General features: G+C 44.7%; 1 protein-coding gene across 1 annotated transcript; it reads left to right on the top strand.

The window, feature by feature from the left end:
• The first annotated feature begins 3,077 nt into the window (after positions 1-3,077).
• On the top strand, positions 3,078-21,125 carry NCR3 (natural cytotoxicity triggering receptor 3). The gene is made up of 4 exons (XM_028721062.2): positions 3,078-3,536; positions 17,439-17,792; positions 18,821-18,943; positions 20,714-21,125. Exons 1-4 carry the CDS (start codon positions 3,485-3,487, stop codon positions 20,773-20,775), a joined length of 591 nt encoding a protein of 196 aa, XP_028576895.2. The 5' UTR covers positions 3,078-3,484; the 3' UTR covers positions 20,776-21,125.
• The last annotated feature ends 246 nt before the right edge of the window (positions 21,126-21,371 follow it).

Below are 21,371 nucleotides of genomic sequence, written 5' to 3'. Positions count from 1 at the left end.
GGCCCTAAGGAAGTCAGATTATCCCCACCAGGGGCAGGGCCTTTTCAGTGATGGCTCTGACCTGGTGGAATGCTCTGTCCCATGAGACTAGGGCTCTTCAGAATTTAACCTCCTTCTGTCGGGCCTGTAAGACAGAGCTATTCCGCCTGGCCTTTAATTTGAATTCAGCCTGATCTTTTATTTCCCTTCCCTTCCCTTCCCTTCCCTCCCCCTCCCTTTTTATGAAGATCACCTGGTCTGAGACCCCACAGCTAATTCTCCCCTGGCCTTCTCACTGGCCCAAGTAGGACCAATTCAGCCAGCTAGCCCTCTAATTGATTTTTGATTTTTGAATTTCATTGTTATTCATGTTTTTATACTGTATTTTATGCAGCTTTTATAATTAAGTGTTTTAAAGTGTTTTAAATTTGTTGTTAGCCGCCCTGAGCCCGGTTTTTTAAGTGGGAAGGGCAGAGTATAAATAAAATTTATTATTATTATTATTATTATTATTATTATTATTATTATCCCTGGTAGCAGAGCATTTGGTTTGCTTACAGAAGATCTCTGGTTCCAGCCCTGGTACCTCTAGGCAGCCCTTGCCTAGCTCAGTGGTTCTCAACCTGTGGGTCCTCAGATGTTGTTGGACTACAACTCCCATCATCCCTGAGCTCTGGCCTTGCTAGCTAGGGGTGATGGGAGTTGTAGTTCAACAACATCTGGGGACCCACAGGTTGAGAAAGGCTGGTGCCCTCCAGATGTTTTGGACTACAACTCCCATCAGCCCCAGGGACCTGTAGTCTAAAACATCTGGAGGGTACCGGGTTGGCTGTAACAAGTAACAGCATTCGCAGTGGCAACTTTACAGGACTTGATGGGTCGTCGGTCTTGCCCAGAGTGGAAATTCTCGTGCTCTTGCATGCTATCAACCTCCCACTTCTTTTTCATGCTCAAACTGTGCAAAACCAGCAACGTTCCTCCCCCTGGCTTTTCTGGTATAGCGCTCAGGGTTACGGACATTGCACACCAGTTGCTCTCTCTCTTTCCCACACGCGTGAAGATTGACAGCTCAAGAGTCCCCACCCCTCTGCTGTGATGCAATGTGGTCTCAGAGTCTCTTCTTGTGGCCTTGCATGCTGCAGAACAATCAGAGATCAGATCAAGATCAAGCTGTTCCACTGAAGAGTGTTCGGGTGCGATTTCTAATTTTTACAAAATGCCACCTGCCTCTCCTGAACCAATTAAGACTCTTGCTTTGGTGGAATATAAAGTGGAGACAACAGCTGCAAAGAATAAAGGATTTTTTAAAAAATATATACATTTTTATTAGTTTTTTTAAAAAACATATCATTTCCAACTGTCCTTTAACATAACTTCTTATCTTATACAATATTTTAGACTTCTGTCAACAACCTCTGAAGATTCTCCGTTCTTTATCACTTGTTCTGCATTTCTTAATTTCTCTATTACTTTTAATTATCATTAACTAATAATTCTCTCCATAGTCTTCCTTGCAATATGTCACATATTCCTCCTTACAGAACTTCTTGCAGTCCTACTAGCGTAATCTGTTTATTACAATTGCTTCTCAGATAGTTCAAATATTTACTCCAGTCTTCTAAGAATCTCTGGTCCCGCAGGTTTGGAATCCTTCCTGTTAATTTTTCTAATTCTGCCCAGTTTGTTAATTTCATTTGCCATTCTTCTTTCGTCGGTAATTCTTCCTGCTTCCATTTTTGTGCCAATAATATTCTTGCTAAGAATAAGGGAGTTAATCTGTTCTTATGTCCGGGGAGAATATTAATGCAGAATGTGGCAGTTTGTGACTTTAAGTCAGTAAAAAAACCCCTGAATTAATATAAAATAAATAAAAAAGAGAGAAAAGAAGTACCAAAAAAGCCCCCACCAGGGCTCGAAACCATTACCTCACAAAATAAAGTACATCATCATCATCATTATATTTGTATCCTACCCATATGACTGGGTTGCACCAGCCACTCTGGGTGGTGTTCTAGACAATTCATTAGATGCTACAACAAAAAGCAACCTGATACAGAAAGAATACAACACAAATGTTATGCATACCAAATAAAGCCATACTTCACTGAGCTTGCCATCCCTGTGTTTGACGTATCATGGAAGTAACAAATGAAGTTTAGAAACGGAATTAAAACACAACAAATCCTTTTTTTTTTTTTAATGGACTTTTGTGGTTAGTATATGGGTGATATACAAGGGACGCGGGTGGCGCTGTGGGTTAAACCACAGAGCCTAGGACTTGCCGATCAGAAGGTTGGCGGTTCGAATCCCCATGACGGGTGAGCTCCCGTTGCTCCTGCCAACCTAGCAGTTCAAAAGCACATCAAAGTGCAAGTAGATAAATAGGTACCGCTCCGGTGGGAAGGTAAACGGCGTTTCTGTGCGCTGCTCTGGTTCTCCAGAAGCGGCTTAGTCATGCTGGCCACATGACCCGGAAGCTGTACGCCGGCTCCCTTGGCCAAAAAAGCGAGATGAGCGCCGCGACCCCAGAGTCGGCCACAACTGGACCTAATGGTCAAGGGTCCCTTTACCTTTTTATTAACCTCAAGGTGCTGGTCCCACAGCTTGGGACCAGGATAATTGCCCTTACATACTGATTCGACCCCTGTACTCAACAGGTGAGGGTCTCCTGCAGATACAATTTGATCCATTCTGAACAACCTAGGAATTGGGCCGTTGAGTGTCGTGAGAACTGAAACACAGTCAAATATCAAAATTCTCACACGTCCGAATTTTGCAATGCAGTTGTCCAGTATTTACAAAAATGCACCTATTAAATAAAGGAAGATTTGAGAGCAAAAAAATATGCATATATCCGTTTAAAGTGCACCTAAAAATGAACATATTGTGGAAATAACATATAAAAACACACCGTATTAGGAGAAATTGCTGGAAAAAAATGTGTATACAACCGCATACAAAATGTGTTTATTAGGAGAAATTTGCACCAAAATGCTGAAAGTTTTGTAATGGTTTTTTTTTGGGGGGTGGGGATTGCGAATCGCTGCAAAAATGTGAATTAAATTTAAAACTGGACCGAGGAGAAACTGAGAGAATTGAAACGGACAGATCTCTGCATCACTAGGAAGTGCCCAGAGGCTCTTGAAGCACAGTCTCTGATCCAGAACTTAAGAATTGCACGCTTTCATAACATAGGTTGTATAACAGGACGGCTGAAGACTATGGAAAGATAACAAGTGTGTGTGAGACACCTATTTCTGTCTCTGCACTACCCCACCAGACCCCTTTCCTCTCCTATCTTCACCCCATCGCAACAACCTACAAGCTTTCTCTCCGCATCTGCCCCACAAACAGGAAGCCTTGTTTTCAACCGGGCCTGAGTGACTAGCAACCAGCATCTTTCAGAGGCAAGAGAAACTGCCCTACTTCCCCATCTCTTATCACCTTCCCCAAAAGGAATTTCATTTCTGTCCACAACTACCACCAACCCACCGGCTTTGCTCAGATGGGCCTCATGGACCTGAAAGCGATTCACTTGATGTTGACTCTGATCACAGGTAACCAAGGCAGGTGTGTTCGATGTTTCACCTTCACAAGGAAAAGCTTTAGGCGAGGGGGCCGGAGAGTCAAGGAAGGGCAGTTCTGATACAGATTCACTAGGGTTGCCAATTCTTTTTTTAAAAATAGTAATTGTGCGTACTGTCTTTTGCTGGCTCTGTTCCTGTGTCTTTAACAGCAGGCATAACAAATGGAAATTAGGTGAGTATTTTTTCTCCCCTGATTGTGGACATAATATGACGAGGAAAGCATCACTTAGTTACCTTCCTTATGTCTGGCAGCTGTTGGACACAAGAGTAGAGGGTTGTGTGTGTGTGTGTGTGTGTGTGTGTGTGTGTTTTAACAAAGCCTGCAACTCTAGAATTTGCACTGTGGAATAGATCTGGTGGATGGAATTTGCTTGTACTAAGGCTCTGACTGATCACTGTTTATTTGGCAACAGGGAAGGAATATTTCATCTGTTCACTGGTTGGGAATTTTTTTATCTTTTCTTTTATAGTTTGAGTTGATTTCTCAAGTTTTTGTTCTGCTGGAGCTTGCAGGCTACCTGAGGCAGGCGGAGGTCTGGATTGTGTGAGGGGCTGGGGCTGCGGGTAGACCCTGCTTTTTGGCAGGGCAGAGTAGGACTTGATAAGGCTTTGGAATCTACAGAATTTTAGGGAAGAGGGTTGTTATTTAGAGCATTTATACCTTGCTCTTCGGCTTAAAAGGCCCCCAGAGTGGCTTACGTACAGTCAGTTGAATGAATTTTATTATTTCGGTCACAGACCAGTTCTAGCCCACATACAATATCAAGGAAGTCATAAAACACGGCAGGGATACATTTGAATTTGCAGTTAGGTATAACAGGGACAATACAGATATAGCAACAGTTAAAATAAATATATAAATTAAAACTTAGTCTACTGTCAGTTAAACAAGGCGGTCCCTGCCTTCAGGTTTACAATCTAAAAAATGCAAAGTAAAAAGGTAAAGGATCCCTGGACGGTTAAGTCCAGTCAAAGGCGACTATGGGGTTGCGGCGCTCATCTCGCTTTTAGGCCGAGGGAGCCGGCGTTTGTCCCCCAAAATGCAACACACAAGGGAAAAGAGACGGGGAGGGAAGAGGGGGAAAAAAGCAAACAGGCACTAATTCTTGAAATAGTAATTCTTATCACAACCAGCTGACACAGAAACAGTTCAGGGGCAGGAGATGTCTAACGGAGATGGTCTTTCAGCACAACTGATAGAATGAGCCTCCTTCCCATCTCCCACACTGAGGCAGCCCATACAGGTGATTTGGGGTGCTTCAATCACATATTGGCAAATTTGGAGGGTGCGCAACAGACCCACTCCCCTCCCACCCACAAAAACCAGACCTTTGGGAAGGTGATGGGGAAAGTGTGGGATTATTATCTAACTTCCCTGCGAATAAATCAGGACTTAATGCTGAATGAGCAGGTAATCTAGAAGCACCCTCAATAAATGCACATTGGACAGCAAGGGCTAAAGATGAACATGTGCTTTGTACACTGAGTATCCCAGATTATTATTATTATTATTATTATTATTATTATTATTATTATTATTAGTGTATTTAATGTTTATTAAATTTTCTATTTTACAATTTAAAATATTCATTAAACAACTTTAAAATGTCAGTGACTTCCATTCCTCTCTTTCCATGGTTCAATCGCATATTGCAAAACTCCGCATATTTTACATAAACTAAACCATTCAATATTCCATTAATACATCCATCAAAACTTGTTTACACTGTTGAATTTATTTTAATAATGCCAACGTTTTCAAGTGTACACAGTTCTCCCCCATTTACTCAATAAACGTTTTCCGTTCTTCTCTAAACGTATGTTCTTCTTGTTCTCTTGTTCTATACGTCAGGTCCGCAATCTGCGCATATTCCATCAGTTTAAGTTGCCATTCTTCTTTAGTTGGGACCTCGCTCGTTTTCCATTTTTGGGCTAACAAAACACGGGCCGCAGTAGTGGTGTACATAAGTAGCCTTTTTTGACACCTGGGAATTTCCATCTGAATTATCCCCAACAAAATATTCTGGTTTTTTTTGTTTTTTTGTTTTGGAAAAGTACTTTTAAACATTTTTTTCAATTCATTATAAATTATTTCCCAATACTCCCAGATTAAATCCCTGGCATCTCCAGACTGAGTTGGGAAAGATCCCTCTCTCAGATCCTTCTGCGAGTCAGACTTGGTGGTGTGGTGTTAATGGACTACAGTTCCCATCAACCCTGAATATTGGGCATGCCGGCAGGCGATGAGGATGATGGAAATTGTGGCCATACAACATTTGGAGGGCTACATGCTCCCTGTCCCTGTTTGTGGCAATATTTACCAGGAAGATAGCTGTTGCATTTCCTCTATGTCTTTTGTTTATTTCTGCAAAAAGCTTTGTCGATTTCACTTCCTTACTTCTGACGGTACCAGCGAAACTGTAAAAAGCTTCCACGGGAGTGAGGAGGAGGGCGAACCAGCAACCCATAATATAGTAGCACAGCTTTCCACCCTGCCAGAGCAAGCCCACCCACGTTCCACCTTTCCTCTCAAAGGAACCCAGGGTGGCAAACGCATCTATAACATTCTTGAAATGTTCTTAAAACAGGTCTAAAAGCATCTTTAAAACAGTCGCATTCTCTCAGCTGACCGTTAAATGCCTGGGTAAGCAGGAATGTTTCTCAACTCCTGAAAGTCAATAATGAGCAAAAACAAATGCATGTTGCCAGGGAGGGCATTCCACAAATGGGGAGCCACCACTGAGAAGGCCCTGCATGTATTTGTTTGTTTGTTTGTTTGTTTGTACAGATTTAGACATACAGCTTTTCCATATAACCTCACAAATAAGCAACAATTAAGATCAATAGAGGCAAGATAGAAGCAGTGGTAGGGAAATCCTTTCTGAAAGTTAGCTCTCTCCTTCCCCCAGGGCAAGACAAATCTCTGGGGGAGGGATGCACTTTCAATTAAAAGCTAAATCTATCCAATTTGTGCTTTCCAAAACAATGCGAGAACTGAAACACTGCCGTCCTTTGACAATCACAAACACCCGAATTTTGTGATTCAGTTCACCAACCACACAGTGCTTACAAAACTGCATATATTAGGGGAAAGTCTGCATTAAAATGAATATATTTGTGAAAATAACATGCCAACATGCATTATATCAGGTGAAATTGCTTGGGAAAATGTGTATATGAGATGCTTATTAGAAGAAACTCCCACTGAAATGCTGAAGAATTCTCATGGGGACTTTTTTAACACACCAATTGCTGCAGAAATTTGGAAAACAGAATTTAAGACTAGAGAAAAACAAGAAACAGAAAATCAAAATTGTCAGATCCTCTGCTAACCCCACGATGGCAGCTGCAGGAGAGTAGAATTTACTGGTATCTTAGGGCTCCAGAATGAGAATTTTAATTTCTGGGTGGTCCAATTCCGTTCTGTAAACAATTGTCTTTGTGTCTTCAGTATTCAAATTAAAATGAATTTTATTTTCTCAAAACAAAAAAAATTCCTTCCAGTAGCACCTTAAAGACCAACTAAGTTAGTTCTTGGTATGAGCTTTCGTGTGCATGCACACTTCTTCAGATACACATTTATTTTAATTTAAATTTATTTTCTCAATTATTTATTTATGCTACTCCTAAATTTACAGAGGGAAGTAAGCAGAATGAAAACTTAATATAAGTTTTGTGCTGATTTTCATTTGTAACATTTTGTTTTATTTCTTTATATTTAGAGGATATTCTCTTCAGCTGTTTTACATTGTTGAAATTTCCTTGTATTTTTGTCATTATTTTTTTTAAAAAAATATTATGGCAATTTAAAAAAATATTATCAACCATTTATTCATCTGTACAAGCATCTGAAAGTGATGTACAATAAGAATAGACATACATGGTAGAGGTCCAATTATTCAGCTGGGAAAGCTGGTTGGAAGAAAAATGTCTTCAACTGTATTTTTGCAGCAGGTTTTTATGTGTAATATCTATTTCGGTGCCAAGGAAGATTCTCTATTTAGTTGTTAACTGTGCCTTACAGAATGTGTTTTTTCCCCTTGTTGTTTTTTTATTTTTTATTTATTGAGATGTTTTAACCTATACTGTAAGCTGCTTAGGGACGCGGGTAGTGCTGTGGGTAAAACCTCAGTGCCTAGGACTTGCCGATCGCATGGTCGGCGGTTCGAATCCCCGCGGCAGGGTGCGCTCCCGTCGTTCGGTCCCAGCGCCTGCCAACCTAGCAGTTCGAAAGCACCCCGGGTGCAAGTAGATAAATAGGGACCGCTTACCAGCGGGAAGGTAAACGGCGTTTCCGTGTGCTGCGCTGGCTCGCCAGATGCAGCTTTGTCATGCTGGCCACGTGACCCAGAAGTGTCTGCGGACAGCGCTGGCTCCCGGCCTATAGAGTGAGATGAGCGCACAACCCTAGAGTCCGTCAAGACTGAGACTTCCGGGTTAGCGCGATCGGCTAATGGCGGATTCCCTCTGAGCTCCGGAGGGAATCGGCTCCGCTGGAGACGGGTCTTGCCGCGACGGCGACGCGGAGACCCTCAGAAACCGCAGGCGCTGAAGCCTGCGGACTTGGTGACTCGGCGGGCACCTTAAGCGCCCCCCGACCCACGAAGAGCCTTTTTAAAGGCTTCGGAGAGGGTACGGAGAGTGGCGTGGTGCTGTGAGTAGACCGCTACTTCAGTGGAGCGAAGCCGTGAGCCATGGCCGGAGAGCGCTGACTTTTTTCCCTGAATTCGGACCCGAAAAGAAACAACCCGTGAGTAGAACGGAATTCGGACTTTAAAATTCTTATCCTTGAATTCGGTACGACCGGGGGATGTGCTAAAGGGAAGTCCGCACCCCCCCTACCTACAAATGATCTAAAGCAAGAATCGGAGAACTAAGGTGGAGAGACCATTCTTCTCGGTGTGAGACAAAAGATATTAACTTCCATGATTTGATAAAAGAAGTTTTGTGCTGGAGTGTGAGAGCGGAATTTTAGAAGTTTTTTGTTAACCCCCCCCCCCCGGACCCGGGAGCGTCCTGCATCTGAGTCTGTTGAAGAGGAATAAGGAGTTTGACAGCTGTCAAAGCTGTCAAACGGGCAGTTAAAGCTAGAAAATTTGTTACTTAATATCTCTCTGGACTAAATGTGATACAATTGAATTAAAGTTGTTGGAAACAAAGAAGAAATAAACAACGAGGTAACGGATTGTTGGAAAAGGACTATCAAGTAACCAGAATCCCTCTAGGGGGAATTCTGAGACATTACAATGGCTGCAGATGGAAAATTACAGGCAGAGATAGAAAGAATGTTTCTTCTCGTGGGAATGTTGCAAGAGCAGAGCTTGGCTATGAACAAACAACTTACAACCTTGACCTCTGGAATAAGCAGCTCTGCTGAATGCACTAAGGATTTGACTGAGAAAAAATCTGCAGCTGAACCAGAAGAGATATCTCAAGAACTGGAGGAGAGTAAGGAAGGAATGGAGAAAGCACAGATGGAAAGTATCAACCAGAAGTCTACACTAGTGGATTATAAGGAAGAAGACCTTTGGACCACATGGATCACAAATCTGCAAAAGATGCGAAAGATGAAGGAGGGGCCCCCTGGAGTACTTGGAATACAGGAACTTAAAAGAAATAAGAAATATGATTGGGGCTTCCACTTTGAATATGAAGGATTGGTTGATCTTTTGCAGCAGCTGTCATCAAGTATCCTGGTGGGAAGAAAATCTGGTTTGATTGGGATAGAACTTCTTCGAGATTTGATGACCAACACAAAGGACTACCAACAAAACCGTCAGAGAGGGACTGAAAGAGACTTGAAGGCCTCGGACGTGAGGAATCCAGGCTAGGAACTGTTATTGTGGACATGTACTGGGGAAGGGAATGAAACCGGGGAAGGGAGGGAGGGGAAAACAGAACCTTAAAAATGTTTATGATTTTTGGGTTTAGTTAGTATGATCTATATCTAATACAAAAACAGAAAATCTGTGGAAGGGAACTTAGGAAAGGATTTAAATTTTTATAAGAGATGTGGATAAGGAAATTTGGCCAACTAAGAAGAGTTAAGTTAAAAAAAAACAAAACAATAATATGGTAAGGAGGAGAGATAAGAACTTGCTGACTTAATTATGGGAATTGGGATGTATGAAGGGGTGGTGGGGGGTAGTCGGGGAATAAGGTCAAGAAAGTAAGGATCTGAAATTATAGATGTTTTTGTCTTTGTCTTTTTTGTGTGTGTGATGTCTTTATAAAATGTGAAAATCCAATAAAAATAAAAAAATAAAATAAAAAAATAGAGTCTGTCAAGACTGGCCCGTACTGGCAGGGGTACCTTTACCTTTACCTTAAGCTGCTTAGGTATTTGTTTTAAAAATAATTGGTAAATGGTCTATGCAAAACTTACTTATCTCCCTGTGTCGTAAGACCCCATTGGCAGGTTACAGCAGGAAAAACCAAACTGTTACAATGAAACAAGAAAAGTGTAAAAATTGTCAAAAATAGCTTCATATATAAAACGTTTAAAAGCAATTCCATGTATGAAAACAGAGGGCAGACTGGGATAAATATCTCCACTTAAAAGGTCTTGTTGGGAGATGAAAGGATTCTGTGGTTGACGCCGCCGGCACCTAAATAAATAACTAAAATAAAAACTATACCAAAATGAAATTGCAACAACAACAACAAAGCAATATCATAAAATAAGTTTCACCAGATTCAATGGAGCTTGCATCCAAGCACCACAAACTGAACGCAAGTTGCGTTAATTTGTGATAGATACTTGCAGCTTTGAAATTTGGTGTCAACAAATGCCTACTTGCCTTTGTTTGAAGGTAATGTGGTCCTGATGTTGAGTGAATACAGTGGTACCTCAGGTTACAGACACTTCAGGTTACAGACACTTCAGGTTACAGACTCCGTTAACCCAGAAATAGTACCTCGGGTTAAGAACTTTGCTTCAGGATGAGAACAGAAATCGTGCAGCGGCAGCGGGAGGCCCCATGAGCTAAAGTGGTACCTCAGGTTAAGAACAGTTTTAGGTTAAGAGCAGACTTCCGGAACAAATTAAATTCTTAACCTGAGGCACCACTGTATGGGGAAAACAGTGATTTCCACACTTGATTCTGTTTCTGTAGAAATTATCTGACATTCTTGGTACATACCGTACATTTAAACCTGAATCCTGACAAGACAGAAATACTGTTTGGGGAAAACAGGGGGCGGGCAGGTATTGGGGACTCCCTGGTCCCCCAAACCTGGGAGCAGCCTGGGAGTCATTCTCGACTCACTGCTGTCCATGGAGGCACAGGTCAATTCTGTGTCCAGGGTGGCTGTCTACCAGCTCCATCTGGTACGCAGGCTGAGACCCTACCTGCCCGCACTGTCTTGCCAGAGTGGTGCATGCTCTAGTTATCTCCCGCTTGGACTACTGCAATGCGCTCTACATGGGGCTACCTTTGAAGGTGACCCAGAAACTGCAATTAATCCAGAATGCGGCAGCTGGACTGGTGACTGGGAGCAGGGGTGGAGGAAGGGGGGCAGTGGGGGCAGACTGCCCCGGGTGTCACCACTGAGGGGGCTGACAAAATGACATGCGGCACTCACTGCAGGGCCTGCAGCACGCCCAGCCACACGTCCCTTCTGGGAGTGATGTGGTGGCTTGGGTACCCGCAGGCTTCTGACTGCCCCAAATGGTCCGCCCACTGCCTCCCCTTCAGCTGTAGGGCGGCTGAGTGGGAGGAGGCAGGCTGACTCCTTGGAGGCCCCATGGAGCATCCCGCCCCGGCTGGCCCAGTCCTTCTCCAAATATCCTTGTCACTCTGTAAGCTTTCTTAATAATTATTGTGTTTAGTCGTGTCCGACTCTTTGTGACCCCATGGACCAGAGCACGCCAGGCACTCCTGTCTTCCACTGCCTCCCGCAGTTTGGTCAAACTCATGTTAGTAATAATAATTATTATAATAATAAAAATAGTAAATAATAATAAATAATAACAAATAAACAATAAATATATAATAAATTAATAGTAAAGGTAAAGGGACCCCTGACCATTAGGTCCAGTCGTGACTGACTCTGGGGTTGCGGCGCTCATCTCGCTTTATTGACCGAGGGAGCCGGTGTACAGCTTCCGGGTCATGTGGCCAGCATGACTAAGCCACTTCTGGCGAACCAGAGCAAATCACGGAAACGCCATTTACCTTCCCGCCAGAGTGGTACCTATTTATCTACTTGCACTTTGACGTGCTTTCGAACTGCTAGGTGGGCAGGAGCAGGGACCGAGCAACGGGAGCTCACCCCGTCGCGGGGATTCGAACCGCCGGCCTTCTGATTGGCAAGTCCTAGTCTCTGTGGTTTAACCCACAGCGCCACCCGCGTCCCTAATAGTAAATAGTAAATAATAAAAATTGTAATAATAATTACTATTAATTATGTGCCACCACCTGACTGGGTTGCCCAGAGAACAATGTTTTAGACATTTTTTAAAAAAGGGGGGGAAAGATTGCCCAGATTTTAACTGATTTTATATCTACTGCTTTTTTGTATTATTTTTTTGCTGTTGCTACGATAATTGCTTTTGTTTCTGACATTTTTGATCTGTTTTATATTTGTTTTATGGTTCTCTTTTTTTTTTTAGGATATCTTGGAAATCTAGATTAGTAAAATTACGCTAAGGAAACAAAGGATGCTGAGAATTGTAGCTCTGTGTGGGGTAAATTGCATTTCCCGGTATGCTTTGGTGGTGGAAACGGCGTGTTTTAAATGAATGGTGTATGTGCATTTTTAAAGATCAGAATGAAATGGCAAGATGGAGTTGGAGTTCCGTATTTGCAGAACTACCATTGAAAAGTGGTTCTGAATCACGTTGCATTCCTCCCCTTTTGAAAATAGATTTTATTTGATTTAAAAAAATATAAATTAATAACAAAATCAATTACAAATCCATATAAAGAGATTGCTCTGAATCTCAAAACCCCCCCCTCCATCGGTCCGAATGTCAACATTTACAACTGCTTTTCAATCCGTTATCCACATTTTAAAAAAAAATCCATCTGAGTTATCCACAGTCTTTGTTACCTTACAAGTGAGATAAAAATCTTGCTATTGTTTTCATCTGCTCGCAATGGTCTCCTAAATAAATTATAAATTTTCCCATTCTTTTTAAAAGTTCGTGTCCTCTTGGTTCCTGAACTTTCCACTTAATTTTGCCATTTCTGCATGGTCCGTCAACTTGATTTGCCATTCTTCCCTGATGTGGCTGTTGTTGCATAGATAAAAAGTACCGTATTTTTCGTGCTATAGGGCGCACCGGCCCATAGGATGCACCTCGTTTTTTGGGGGGGGGAAATGAATAATAATAATAAAAATCCCCCCCCCCCCGCAGCCACGGGGCTGGGGCGGGGGAAGCCGAGCTTCCCCCGACCCCAGCCCCCAGAACAGGCTGCCGCCCGCAAGCCTTGCGAGCCCGCGGCAACTCCAGCCGGGCGCGCAAGGCTTGCGGACACCTGTGCGAAGGCTTGCGGACACCAGAGGGCGCCCCGTGCTTCAGGCTGCAGGCTGCTGCCCGCAAGCCTTGAGGATAGCTTCCTGAAGCCTGGAGAGAGAGAGGGGTCGGTGCGCACCGACCCCTCTCGCTCTCCAGGCTTCAGCGAAAGCCTGCATTCGCCCCATAGGACGCACACACATTTCCCCTTCATTTTTGGAGGGGAAAAAGTGCGTTCTATGGGGTGAAAAATACGGTATTTTCTGATCCTTTGGAATCTTGGTACCTATAATTCCTAATAAAAACGAATAACGTTGCATTTTAAAAGACTGAAGCAAAATCAAAATCTGTTTTTTAATTTTTTTTAAAGGGGATTTAGAGCCCCATGGGAGAGGCACCTGACTTTTTTAACAATAACTATACAACCTTTAGAAGACACCTGAAGGCAGCCTTGTATGGGAATTTTTTTTTATGTTTAATATTTTATTGTGTTTTTATATATGTTGGAAGCCTCCCAGAGTTGCTGGGGCAACCCAGTCAGATGGGTGGGATATAATAATAATAATAATAATAATAATAATAATAATAATAATAATAATAATAGTTGTTGTTAAATAGGAAGTCCCTATCTGGATTCTACCAAATGAATAAACAAATGAGGTCAGAGTAAAAGCGGCTCTTGCGGCAGCATCCTGTGTTACTAACAGTTCCTCAAACTCATATATATATATTTAGTGCTGCAGGGGAACTTCCATTACATACGGAACAGAGAAGTCCACGACAACACATGGTCAGGCTTGTAAAACTGCGAAGCAAGGGATAGTTTCAGAACCAAAATAAAAGTGAGCCCGTGATGTGTGGCCATTTGAAATAGGTGGCTTAAATTACGGTGAGGGATTTAAGCCACAGATAACCGTGAGGGAGGGGAGAACAGGAAGGTGTCTAAGATGAAAGCTGCTGTGTGACCCAATAGACTAGTCATTTGTGGTGACTAGCGAGGCTCTGATGGGAGGAAGTATGCCTCTGAGTGACATTTGCTGGGAAACTCAAGGGGGCAGTGCGCTCTTGTGCTCAGGTCTTGTTTTCAGGCTTCCCACGGGGATTTGGGTGGCCGTTGTGAAAACAAAATGGCGGACTGAAGGACCACTGGCCTGATCCCTCCTCTCCCACCACACCGAAAACAGGCTGGTGGTAGCTAGGAGCTGGTATCCCCCCCAGTCAGTCAAACATCTTTATATTTGAAATACTTTATTGTCACTTGTACAATTTGTAAAAGTAAAGGTAAAGGGACCCTGACCCTGACCTGGTGCAGTCGTGGCCAACTCTGGGGTTGCAGTGCTCATCTCACTTTATTGGCCCAGGGAGCCAGCGTACAGCTTCCTGGTCATGTGGCAGCTGTCATGAACCAGAGCAGCGGTACCTATTTATCTACTTGCACTTTGACGTGCTTTTGAAATGCTAGGTTGGCAGGAGCAGGGACTGAGCAAAGGGAGCTCACTCCGTCGCAGGGATTCGAACCGCCGACCTTCTGATCAGCAAGTCCTAGGCTCTGTGGTTTACAGTGAGATTACACGAGCACCCCCCACTCAGCTCTCTTAGTCTTAATACCCCTCGTTTACTGACGCACACCCACCAAACCCCAAAGTCAGTTGCCCTGTTGTGATCTTTTCATTCAGCAGCCTAACAGCCCACGGATAGAAGCTGTTCTTTACCCTGTTGGTGGTACTAATCCCGCTTCTATATCTTCTGCCTGAGGGCAGATCAAGAAAGTGCCGGCCAGGGTGTGAATCATCCCTGAGAATTTTCCTCACTCTCCTGAGGCAACGTTCTTCCGCTATTTCATCCAGCAGATTCACGGGACAGCCCATAATATCTTGTGCTGTATTCACCACCCTCTGCAGGCACTTCCTATCAGATGATGTCAAACCAGCGTACCACACCGTGATGCAGTATGAAAGGACATTTTCTATTGTGGACTTGTAGAAGGAGATCATCAAATCTGATTGACATCGTTCTTCCGCAGTACTCTGAGGAGATGGAGTCTCTGTTGGGCTTTCTTAACCACCTGGGTTGTATTTATTTTCCAAGTAAGGTCTTCCCTGAGATAAACTCAGCTGTTAGATAACAAAATACAGAGCTGGTTATCACGCCAATGGATACCCACACAATACATTTCCAATCCTTCCTTTTATTGAGACAAGCTGCTGCATGGGATACAGTTCTGCTCTCGGCCCAGTGGCGTAGCGTGGGTTGTCAGCACCCGGGGCAAGGCAAGTAATTTGCGCCCCCTAACCCGTGGATTTGCGCCCCCTAACCCGTGGATTTGCCCTAACCCCAGATGTTGCGCCCGGTGCGGCCGGCCCCCCTGCACCCCCCACGCTACGCCACTGTCTCGGCCTTCCAAATTTCCTGCACCCCCTTCCTAGGCTAAAATGAGCCAAATGAGCCAAAGGCAGACCTACAGAGAGGGAAAGAAAAGCAGGGATAGATTGCACATGGTTGCTTTCTTTACGCACGTTTGCCTTTTTACCGTCAAACAGGAAGTTGGTCGACTACTTCCCCTCACATAACGTTGTCCAACAGCCTGCCCACATGCCCCATCCTCATGTCATGATTGCAAACTTCTTCCACAAACCCAAATTCGGCAACAGCTACATGGAACGGAAGGGGATGTGCGTAGGGGTGCGTGTGTGTGGCCTTGCTAATATCCCTCTTCACAAAAAAATGAATCCCACACAGACCCCATCAGGATGTGTGATCCTGCACGAAACAGTAAAAGTGCGCAGATTCCTAAGAATAGGACATTCCATCAGCGAAAGGATTTCTGCTTGCGCAACAGGAAATTATTCCCCTTTCCTCCCCTCATGCATCCCTCAATCTGTTCCAGGGGTTCTGTCCTGTTCTGTCCATCACTTTGAAGATTTTAGCTGGGCATGGGGTGCCTGCCCTGGGGGGTGGGGAGTCCCATTGTGCAAGAGGAGTTATTATCATTCTACAGTCGTACCTCGGAAGTCGAACGGAATCCATTCCAGAAGTCTGTTCGACTTCCAAAATGTTCAGAAACCAAAATGTGGCTTCTGATTGGCTGCAGGAAGCTCCTGCAGCCAATCAGAAGCTGCATAAGCCCCGTTGGACGTTCAGCTTCTAAAAATAGTTCGCAAACCGGAACACTCACTTCCAGGTTTGCGGTGTTTGGGAGCCAAAACGCTGTTTGAAAACAAAGGTACGACTGCAATTGTTTTTATATTTATGAGTTGCTTTCCGATGAGGCATCTTTAAGTGATTTCACAATGCAATTAAAACATATATAAAACGATTGCATATATAAAAACGAACGCTATTACAAAATGCAAAAAAAAAAAAAGTTGAAAGAATTGCATGCAGAAAAGCAACATTTCAAATTTCAAACCAGATTCCTACTTGCCAGTACCCTACTTGTCACATTCCACCTGTTGAAAGCGCATTGTGTAAATAATCTCAGAAAGGCTGAATGAAACCTGAGTGTCTGGCAATCCAGCTTTGTAAACAAGCACACAAACCTTTCTAGCATGCAGAAATATTTACTACCCTGCTAAGAGACTCATTTTCTACCTCCACAAGAAGATAAGCCTTCCTCTGAAGCCAAAATCGGGAAGAAAGGCCAATAGCCTCTTAGGATTGTGTGTGGTTGTGGTTGTTGTTGTTGTTGTTGTTGTGTGTGTATGCATGCTTTGCAGGCAGATTGGCCGGGGTTCAATGCTCAGCAACTTCAGAGAGGTCTGGTAGAGACCCTAGTCTGAAAGCCTGGACAGCTGTTGAAATATCCTCGGAGTCGAGAGTGGATTTCATGCTCTTTATTCAGCTCATAGTGGTGAGGAGGAATGAAAGTTCCCCCAAAGTATCTGCTTCATATACATTATTTACACAATGGGCTGCACGTGATTGGCTAATTCCGGGCTTCTCCTGTAGGCCAATCAGGTTGTGGATTCACTTCCATCTGGAGCTGGATTGGGTGGCTCCTGCGGACCAATCATACTGCTGCATTGTTCTAGGACCAATCAGACTGCTGCATTCTGAATCCTATTGTTCTAGGACCAATCAGACTGCTGCATTTTGGATCCTATTCAACTCAGTACAAAACAGCTGTAAATACTGTTGAGCCAGATGAACCAACACCCTCCCTTGGTAAAAGGGAGATTTCTGTGTCCCTTTAGTGACCAGGTGAGTGATTAAATACGAGGCTGTTATGACCTAAAATTTGGCAGAAGGGAGACAACCGAGGAGAAGCACAAAGACCATTGCACAGAGAGACCATGAGCCAAGACCAGCATGGCATACGATTGGGGACGATGAGAATTGCCGTCCAGCCATCGGAGCTGTGTGGGGTGGGACGCCTGTCTTACCTCCTGACTCTTCCATCTGTGTTCTTCTAGCTTCCCAGGCTCAAGAACTCCTCATGGTCTCCCAGCCCAGCTCAGCAGAAGGCACGGAAGGTGGTTCCGTCACCTTGACCTGTTCCTACAACTCCACCTCAGAGCCCAAGGTTGGGAGCTTCCGGTGGGTGAAGGAGCCAGGGGTGGAGGTCAGAAAGACCACCCGGGAATTCATGGGAAGAGTGAGTCCCACCTCAGAGCAGGCCTTCCTCTTGGGGAGAAGAGCCGACATAGAGATACAGGATCTGAGACATTACGACTCGGGGGTGTATCGATGCGTGGTGAAGATCCCTGGATTCCCGGAGACATCAGGGAACGGGACTGAGCTTCATGTGCTTAGAGAAGACCTGAAAGGTAAGCTTGAGGCCTGACTTTTGTATGGGTGGATTGTATTGTCCAGTTCAGGCTCCCAATCTGGTGCCCCAGATCAAGCTGACCTGAATAGCCTTGGTAGTCTGTAAGTTCTGAGAACCGGTAGTGAAAGTGAATAATAATAATAATAATAATAATAATAATAATAATAATAATAATAATAATATCCCACCCATCTGGCTGGGTTTCCCCAGCCACTCTGGACGGCTCTCAACAGAATATTTAAAACACAACAAAACATCAAGTATTAAAAACTTTCCTAAACAGGGTTGTCTTCAGAGGTCTTCTAAAAGTCAGGTGGTTGTTTATTTCCTGGACATCTGGTGGGAGGGCGTTCCACAGGGCAGTCGCCACTACCGAGAAGGCCCTCTGCCTGTTGGTTTCTGTTTCCCTCACTGAGCAGCTGCTGGTAGTCACAGGACTATGTTTTCATTCCACAGTCCAGATACTGTTGGATTCCCACTGGAAAGGGAGACGGGATGTGACGTTACTGGTTTCCTGCTTCCTTTGTACTGTCGTTTCGTTGTTGGAGTTGCTCTCTGCTTCTCACAGAGACAAGATGTCTATTTGTATGCTCTCTGCATAGCTTAGAAATAAAGCTTAGCAATGTAGCCATACCTGCCTCATCCTTCTGTTGCGGTCTCTGAGTATATACTCTGCTGGGCTCAAGCCAAGATGAGCCAGATCAGCTCGGAGGACCAGAGCTGAAATTCTAACACTGCCTGGTTCCCTGTAACCTCATTTCTCGCAATGAGGGAACCACCAGAAGGCCCTCAGAGCTAGACTACAGTGTCCGAACGATGTGGCTGAACGATGGCTGAACGATGGGGGTGGAGACGCTCCTTCAGGTATATTGGGCCGAGGCCGTTAGGGCTTTAAAGGTCAGCACCAACACTTTGAATTGTGCTCAGAAACGTACTGGGAGTCAATGTAGGTCTTTTAGGACCAGTGTTATATGGTCTCTGTGTTCCCCTGTCTTAATCCATTCTCCCGTGTTTGGAATCATCCAGGATCTAATTCTGCACCACAACGGGATACCATGGTCCTCATATGGCTTCTCCTGCGTGCCGTTCTCTGTACCTTTGGAATTACAACCACTGCTTTGGTGACACGTCTTTATTATGGGAAGAGATGTGAGTAACCCTCAGACCCCCCCCCTCCTCTGCAGAAGCTAGCATTTTCTGGACCATAGAGACAGTCAGAAGGGGAAAGGGGCAGAAGATTGCCATGGCTGGGAAAGTGTGATCCACCCCACAGACCAAATTCAGGCCCCCAATCTGATGCCGCAGATCAAGGTGACCCGAGTGTTCTAGCTGTCAGGAGTTCAGCCTACACTCAAGTAGGACCTTGGCAGAGACACATGCCCGACTGGCATGTTCTCTCCCTCCTGGTCCATCGTTCGGGAGCTTCAAAAGCTTTCTTCTGCCCGAACATCACAGCCACCAATGCCAATAGACATTTGCGCAGAGTTTGCGCAGCTTGTGTAACGGATCTCAGCATTTTGGCTAATCTACTTTATTTACATATAAACACACACGGAGCACTGCAACATGGCTCCCTCTCTTTCTAGCATCAGACAGCAAAGAGAAAAAGAACAAAGGACAATAGTCCCACTACACGGAACACAGTAACACAAACATCCTGTCTCTGTCACTTCCCACTCTGTGGAGTCAAAACATACACCATCATGTGATAGACAACAATCCCATGACTGCAATCATAGAGCAGGAATTCTAACATAGCCAGCCTACCCAGTCTCAGTCCTGAATCCATTCAGGGGAAGGCTAATGCTTAATTAGGGTTTTTAAAAATCCCTAATTAAATATACAAGCAGGAGGAGGACAAGAGGAAAAGGAAATGCTCCTCTTCCATGACCGAGAGCAGTGCGTTCAATCTTACTTAGCATGCTTAGCACGCACATTCGCTGTCAGGATCTGCTTGAGAAGGAGCACCCTGCAGAATTCAGTCTTGAGGGGCAGAGCCAGCCTCCGACATTTTAGCATCTGAGGCAAATCGCAAAACTGCATGCCCCTCCTGGTCAGGAAAGAAGGGTTGACTGAAGACCTTCATTAGGAACAAGAGGGCAATAAATATCTACACCAGGAACTTCTGCCCCTGTGGATCTTGCTGCCTGAGGCAGTCTCCTCACCTTGTCTAATGGGTGGGACGGCACTGGTGAGTGGTGCCGCTTCACAACCAGCTGGGCAAGAAAAGTGGCGTTGTGGGTTAAACCACAGAGCCTAGGGCTTGCCGATCAGAAGGTCGGCAGTTCGAATCCCCGTGATGGAGTGAGCTCCCGTTGCTCGGTCCCTGCTCCTGCCAACCTAGCAGTTCGAAAGCACATCAAAGTGCAAGTAGATAAATAGGTAAACGGGAAGGTAAACGGCGTTTCCGTGCGCTGCTCTGGTTTGCCAGAAGCGGCTTAGTCATGCCGGCCACATGATCCGGAAGCTGTATGCCGGCTCCCTCGGCCAATAAAGCGAGATGAGCGCCGCAACCCCAGAGTCGTCCACAACTGGATCTAATGGTCAGGGGTCCTTTACCTTTACCTTTACTAACTCAGGCCAGGCCAGGCAACTAAGCCAGGTGGTGGCAGGGCAGCTCTGAGGGAGAGAGGACTGCTCTGTAGGCCTCCGTGGGGAGTTGTAGGTGGCAGCAACAGATCTGTGGGATCTCTGGTGCGCTGAAACATCCATTTCCACCCCCCCTGGATATCAGCTGTGTGGGGCAGGTGGGTGCGGCTTGGCCAAAATGGCCTCGTGGGCCAAATGGGAAGTTTTCATGCACCTCAATTTGATACTTCCTTCTTGCGCATGTGTCAGGTGTTGTTGTTTTGGTTATGTCAGGCTGCGCACTTGGAAAACCAGTCTGCTAATAGTTACCTCTTTTCTTCCTTATTCTAGCTCCACAAAACAGGCCATTGCACCGCAGAGAGAACAAATATAAAGCAACAAGCAGGAATTGACAACAGCAGCAGAGGCAGCTACAAAACCCACGACCCATTTTCTATTCCTTTCCCCCTTCAATCCAGTAGAACTCATCCTCCCCTTCATAATCTGAGGACCTTCATCAACAGAGCAGAATTAACCCTTCTGTAGACTCCTCTGCTACTGAGCAAACATAACACAGGCTGAATTTGATGTTTTAGTTTCAGTAATTATATTGCTAGACTATCCTTGAATGGCCCAACCCAATAGACAATACTGACAATTCCTGCTAAGGATCCGGCCTTCTTCTTCTTTGGCGATCTCTTGTAACCGAGTAAGATTGTCTTCCATGAACACAGTTTTAACAATGAGTCCTTAAGTGACAGTGGAGGCCACTTCTGGATCCACACGTCCTTCCACAGTGGGGACATTGGTTTCTGGGCAGGAGTTGATCACGGTGTGGATTTGTCAAGTGTGCCTTCTGCCTAGCACGTTTCTCCCTTGCCTCCTGAGTTTGAGTGTCTTCAAAGCCCATGACACCTTTGGTAAAGGCTGTGCCCATTACGGGTACAGAGCAACACCTTTCTGAGTCTTCCAACTGGACCAGATTTCTCCTGAGTTTCTCCCCCGACCC

The sequence above is a fragment of the Podarcis muralis genome, chromosome 2 (genome assembly GCF_964188315.1).
Source record: "Podarcis muralis chromosome 2, rPodMur119.hap1.1, whole genome shotgun sequence".
Taxonomy (NCBI): Eukaryota; Metazoa; Chordata; class Lepidosauria; order Squamata; family Lacertidae; genus Podarcis; species Podarcis muralis.
This window is presented reverse-complemented; position numbering and strand designations above follow the sequence as displayed.

What these genes read in the sequence shown, in the direction of transcription:
- NCR3 (XM_028721062.2), top strand. Translation starts at nt 3,485, where the DNA reads ATGGGCCTCATGGACCTGAAAGCGATTCACTTGATGTTGACTCTGATC. An exon ending in GCTTAGAGAAGACCTGAAAG is followed by an intron (nt 17,793 to 18,820) that starts GTAAGCTTGAGG and finishes GGAATCATCCAG; the next exon opens with GATCTAATTCTGCACCACAA. An exon ending in TCTTTATTATGGGAAGAGAT is followed by an intron (nt 18,944 to 20,713) that starts GTGAGTAACCCT and finishes TCCTTATTCTAG; the next exon opens with CTCCACAAAACAGGCCATTG.